The sequence below is a fragment of the Papaver somniferum genome, chromosome 8, assembly GCF_003573695.1.
Source record: "Papaver somniferum cultivar HN1 chromosome 8, ASM357369v1, whole genome shotgun sequence".
Taxonomy (NCBI): domain Eukaryota; kingdom Viridiplantae; phylum Streptophyta; class Magnoliopsida; order Ranunculales; family Papaveraceae; genus Papaver; species Papaver somniferum.
The window spans coordinates 111134008-111140343 of NC_039365.1; the positions used below are offsets into that span (position 1 = coordinate 111134008).

At 36.8% G+C, this 6336-nt stretch overlaps 1 protein-coding gene across 1 annotated transcript; it reads left to right on the plus strand.

Annotated features, from left to right (window-relative positions):
- Window positions 1-742: 742 nt before the first annotated feature.
- Window positions 743-4062, plus strand: LOC113306790. Its single transcript, XM_026555712.1, has 2 exons — window positions 743-2054; window positions 2446-4062. Exon 1 carries the CDS (start codon window positions 920-922, stop codon window positions 1925-1927), a length of 1008 nt encoding a protein of 335 aa, XP_026411497.1. The 5' UTR covers window positions 743-919; the 3' UTR covers window positions 1928-2054; window positions 2446-4062.
- The last annotated feature ends 2274 nt before the right edge of the window (window positions 4063-6336 follow it).

A 6336-nucleotide genomic window follows, 5' to 3' on the forward strand; every position in this document is an offset into this window, starting at 1 on the left:
AATCAGGCTCACAAATTTCTATTTGCTGATTACGGATTGAATTAAGAGTTAGAGATATTAAACTCTTTGATATACTTTATTCTATATTGAGTCTGACTATCTAGTTGATTTTCCAGAAAGTGTACTGGAGTAAGTCCTCTCAGATTGCCAAACGAATTTTTGGGTGTGGTTGTTAGACCCCCGCATTTTCATACTCTTTGATTTCTTGTATAATTGAGACTTCATCTTTTGAGTTAATTATGAGATATTTAGCATGACACTCTAAACCTTTTTAGGTTGAAACAGTTCTTACGACTGTAGATTGAGTTCCACTCTCTCGTTCTAAAATCCTTAAATACATATGTTCATAATTGAATGTGAAACTCAGCTATGGTAGTCATTTGAAAGAGTCATCCTCGCAATTAATTATTACCGAATCACTTTGTTTTTATTTTTGCATTTATATGTTTCTCTAAAGTGATTTGGTGGGATCCTGATACTGTCGTGGATGTATCATGTCCCAGTTATTAGCAGACCATTTATTAGGGGCTAACCCATTCTTATGGGGTGTCCGCTGGTCAACATTTATATTAGCCGTTAGTCATCTTCCGTTAGCCTATTTATTGCTACTCGTTTGTGTTATTCGCACATGATGCAAGTGAGTCCAGTCCTTATATGCCCATTGAGTCTGTATTGGATCCTTAGCTAATGAAAATGTAAAACTTCATCTTCTTCACTAAATCCTTCTGCAATTTCTTCTCTATCGATGTCTTCTTCTTCTTACCTCTCCAATTCGTATAATTCTTGATTTAACCCTCTAAATTCTTCTATCTATCCAAAATCATCTCTATCCTTAGAGACCCAAACTGTTCCTGATTATCCAATTTGTAGTGGGTTCACTACAATTGGTATCAGAGCAGTCGATTCTCGGACTGCTAACATGGCTGATGCGATGGATGAAGTCTCACAACTAGAAGAAAAAATTTCTATGAAACGAAATTATTATTTCAAGTTGCTATGGGAAAATCAGAACAAGTCTTCACCGGAGTCTGATTTAGCTTTTAATGATTATTTCTATGCTACGTGGAGAAAGTATTCTAACAGATCGACACCAAGATTCGACGATGAGATCGGTGGCGTAGCTATTGATTCGCAGGTAGAAACTGATGTTGAGAAAGTTGAGTCCATGACTAAAGATAGCTATGATTTAATTGGAGCTGAAGTCTCAGATTCTGCTGCAACAATAAATTGCACTCACAGATCTGGTGAATTAGAGTTGAAGATGACCAAGAATGAAATTGACGTCGAATTGAAATCATTTTCACTTGACTCAGTTGATTCAAGTTCAGAAACAATATTATCTCAAAATCCTTCAACTCCTAGTGCAACATATGAAGGTAAATTTCAATCTAGTTTTAAAGTTGTTCTCTCTGTAACCGATGGATATAGTGCTACTAATGAAGTTCATGAACACAGGGAGAAATCGAATTTCCTAGATTATCAAGAGGGTAAACCCTTCGCTCCTGAACATAATTATCTTAATATTGTTTTGAACTCTCAAGTTGGAAAGGTTACAAATGCTGAGGTGAAGGATTTCAAATTCATTAAGGGGTTTTCTTATTTGGTTGGAGTTTATAAATTTGGTTTTAATACAACTACTTCATGTCTGTTTGCTTGTAAGGGGTTGGAATTCATGGATGCTTATAATGGTAAATCTGCTTATGAACTGAATTTTGAAATGGGTTACCATTTAGATCCGTTGTTTGGGATTTCGAATTTGTTGGAGTCTGTTAAAAATAGATACAAGCTTGATTCCAGCAAGCTATTTAATAAAATTCCAGAGAAGGGTAATGTGCTTTACATTAAATTGATACTTCCTGTGACAAGGGGCAGTGAGTCTGGCAATGCCTGTGAACCAATTCTTCAAGTTCATCTTAACAGTAGATGAAGTTCCAGGGGCAATAAAGGTTCTCCAAGGTTACAGCTAATCAATGGTTTACTCAAAATGCCTGCTGAGAGTGTAGCCAGGAGTTTGAGTTATGACGGAGATGATTTTCTTTCGAAACTTCAAAGAGGTAAGGCATGTTCGAATTCTTCAGTTGATAAACGTTTCTTCCTTATTTTCGAATTTACTCACAGTGTGTTTGATCGTGGGAAAGATATCGGCCTTACTGTATGGGTTTCTTGTTTTGCGAAACTTGATTCTATGTTTGAGTATCGAACTATAGTGTGGTTTACGAATTCAATGATATTCGTGTTCTTTAAACCTGGAAAAATGTTTTTGTTGGGTACTGTGTGTTTCAAATGGACAATTTGTGTTTCTTATCACTCTTGTCTCAACCTTACCGGTAACGTATTCGACCGTGGTAAAGAAATTGATGTCCTAAGAAGTGGTAATTATGTATATGAGCTTATTTTTCAAGGTGGGAACTAATTATATTTTTCGATTGGAATTTTCCTTACCAGTGAGGGTGAAGACTGCGACACTTGCAAGTTGTTTGATCCTGGTAGACATAATTCTCACCGAAATAAAGGTTTTGTGATTCTCTTAACTCGGTGGAAGTGATCGTAATAATTTCTTGAGTCTTCCGGGGAGTTGTAAGGGAATGGATTTCTATGAAGGAAGAGAAGAAATCCAGGAGATGCTTGTAGTAGTTAACGGTGTGGGAGCAGGATACTTGCGCTTTTGAAGGACGTGATTATGAGAAATGTCAACAGTGATATGCCACTACTGTACAGGCACTTGGAAGATGGTGGAGCATGTGGTTATCACCTACCTAAAGGAGCTGATATGTCAGCAAATACATTATTTTCTCTAGTAGTTACACTCTCGAATTCAACTGCTGATTTTCTTACGGTGATTCCAGTTCATGACTCCGGTTCTTTAGTGTGGATGTGGAGTTTAACTGGTGCCTTATATTTATCTGATTATTTGTATTATCCTTGCTCCGTATTTGATCGTGGGAAGTGGCTTGCTAAGTCAAGTTTTAGGAATGATAATGAAAATTTTGTATACAGACTGGATTTTAGACTGGGGTGTTTCTCATAATTTCTATTTAGGTATCTGATTGTGTTGATGTTGGCCAACAATGGGGATAGTGGTGTTGGTTTTGATCAATTTCTTACAGCTTATATGCCAACAAATCCGTTCTTATACCAACTGACTGGGGACACGACTTCAACTGGTAATTTTATATTGTTCCATTACCATCCTCTTATGATGCCTCCTTCGTTAATTAGAAGTTATCTCAGACTTTTAAGAAGGGCGTTATGTTTGCATTATCGGATACTTGCACCTGTTATCTATGGAGTTCCTACTATTCTAGAGGAAGTTGAGATGGTAATTTTATACTCCACTATTTTCGATATTCTGTCTTTTTGTTATGCTTTACATGAACCTGTGTGCTGTTATCCACCGTTGTGGGTTCTATCAAGTTGAAATTATTCGCAAGAGTGATGGGAACTCAGTCCACACTCACCATGCTTTACATTTCGTATGTTTTAAGGTTAATAGCCCTATTGAAGTGGAAATTCAGATTAAGTTCAACGAGTTTATGGAGTACAAGAATTAATAATAGTTCTGTTATATGGATTGTCATCGAGCTACCTGGAAAATCTGTTTCTCTGAGTTGTGTTCGTTTATTGTTTGATAGAGGAAAGATGCATGAACCCATGTTAGGGAAATCTAATTCTGAGAGTTTTGGTGTTGCTAACTGGATTACATTTCAGAATACATATGTGAATGAGCTAATGTTGTTGGTTTCTTTGTGGTGGAAATCTGCGCATATCATACTTCCACCACCATATGAGCGGAGATATAATATATATATTCGTATGTTGTTTGATCGAGGTAAGAGGTGTGTACATGGATTATTAGCAAGCTACTTGGTAAGTTTTGGGGCAACTAGTTCAACAGTGTTACCGAATGCTAAGAATCTTTTGAGCTCGACACAACTCCTTGCAAGTATGAAGTGGATTCAGTCCATGCTCACTGTGCTTCGTGTTTCAAAACTGTGGATGATTGTAGCCTTTATTTGGTGGAAAATTGAATTATTTTCTACAGGTTGTTAGTGCATTGCTCGGTCGAACTCGCATGCGTTGCTATCTCAAGCATGTTTGTCAATGTTAGTGATCAAAACTATAAGTCTTGATTTCTAGTCTATTATAGCTAAGTATCGGACTAGGATAGAAAGTGTAGTTGAGCTCAAGGACTTCATGGCGATTCATCATACAAGTAGAAGAACTACTCAAGGAACCGGTGGAACTTCTCGACAAAAAGGTATGTGAAGACTTGAACTTATATATCACTCAAAAGTCTATCTACTCTATATTCTACTCTTTGAGACAAGAAGTCGTATGCTATATATATAGACTTTGATTATACACATTTGGTATTTCGAGACGAGTATACCTCGCCTATCTATATCTCGAAATATGAGTTGGTAAGATTTTCGCTTTAACCAAGTTTATCTTTACCATGTGACGAAAGTCATGATATGTTTCAATCATCTTGAAAATTGCTTTGAAGAGAAATTATGTAACAACTGTATAACGTCCTCTAAGAATGTTTCAATGATTGAAATGAGAGTTTAGATTATATAACCAATAGTGGACATAAACATTGTTGTGGAAACACATTTATGTATAATCCCTATTCCTTGAACCAAAGTTTGCGAATATTGTTGATCAAGAGAACCGGAAGAATGGCGTGAGCCAAGTCCGCGAACTTCCGAAGTTCTCAAACCCGAGAATTTCTTTTGGAGTTGACAAACTATTTGCGTGAAACTAAGTTCGCGAACCGGCAAAGTTCTCATACCCGAGAATTTCTGCTGGAGTTTGTAAACTCTGCCCGGTAACTTAAGTCCGCGAACCTAGTCTACGAACTTGAGAAGGTTATATATCTGAAGATGATTTCTGAACTTAAACTTAAAAAGACTAAGGAAAGCAGTTTGCAAACCGTGGTTATAAAAGTTCATGAACCGATTCAAGAGAATCAAATCATCTTTGCTTCAATTGTGTCTTGTGTAGTACATGAGATTTCCTTGCAATTGAACAACTCTCTAACTAGTTCATTTGAAATCATTTGAACTAGTTATGGTGGAGAAGAACGTGTTTGATTTGGAATGCTCATATGGCTAACCTTTTGGTTAACTATTGTTGAACCAACAAGTGCATACGTTTGGGTACGGTTAACAAACCTAGAAGCGTGCATTGTCAAATGTGTGTAATAAGCTAAGTTTTCGATCTAATGGTTGAGAAATATTAGCTTGAATCTAAATCAGGTTTTCATCTAACGGTGGATATTGATTACTTTGTAACCAAGGTAACTTAATTGCAAACCCTGATTTGAAAGACTATATAAGGGGAACTCTAGTATTTGTGCAAAACTAATCCCCACACCTCATGTGTGATACTAGTTTGCATGCTAGAGTCTGTTCTCCTTTAACCTTTGGTTTTCTTCTTCTAAAACCAGGTTAACGACTTAAAGACTTCATTGGGATTGTGAATCCAGACCAATACTACTTTTATCGTAGTTGTGTGATCTAATCTTGCATCTTCTATCGTATGAGTACAATCAGATTGATTGGCTTGAGATTGATATCTCCGATAGGCAAGATATAAAAAGTAATCACAAACATCTTCGTCTCATTGTTTGTGATTCCCAACATCTTGTTTTGCTAGCATACGATTAAGATTGTTGTTAGGTGATTTATAACTATAGGATGTTCTTCGGGAATATAAGACCGTATTATCAATTGGTTCCTGTTCACCTTGATTCTTATCAAAAGACAGAGCAAAACCTTTTAGGGTTTATCTGTGGGAGACAGATTGATCCTTTGATAGACTTGTCTGTGTCAGACAGATTTGTTTATTGTTAAGTTTTCGACTTTGGTTCGTAGCAACTCTTAGTTGTGGGTGAGATCATCTAAGGGAATCAAGTGCGCAGTATCCTGTTGGGATCATAGGCGTAGGGAGTACAACTGTACCTTGGATCAGTGGGAGACTGATTGGGGTTCAACTACAGTCCAGTCCGAAGTTAGCTTGGAGTAGGCTAGTGTCTGTAGCGGCTTAATACAGTGTGTGTTCAATCTGGACTAGGTCCCGGGGTTTTTCTGCATTTACGGTTTCCTCGTTAAAAAAATTTCTGGTGTCTGTGTTATTTCTATTTCCGCATTATATTTGTTTATATAATTGAAATAATACAGGTTGTGAGTTTGAATCAATCAATTGGAAATCCGACCCTTGGTTGTTGATTGATATTGATTGATCCTTGGATATTGGTCTTTGGTACCATCCAAGTTATTCCTTGTGTTTGATTGAAGACTCGGTGATTTCTATTAGCTCGATTAAATCAAA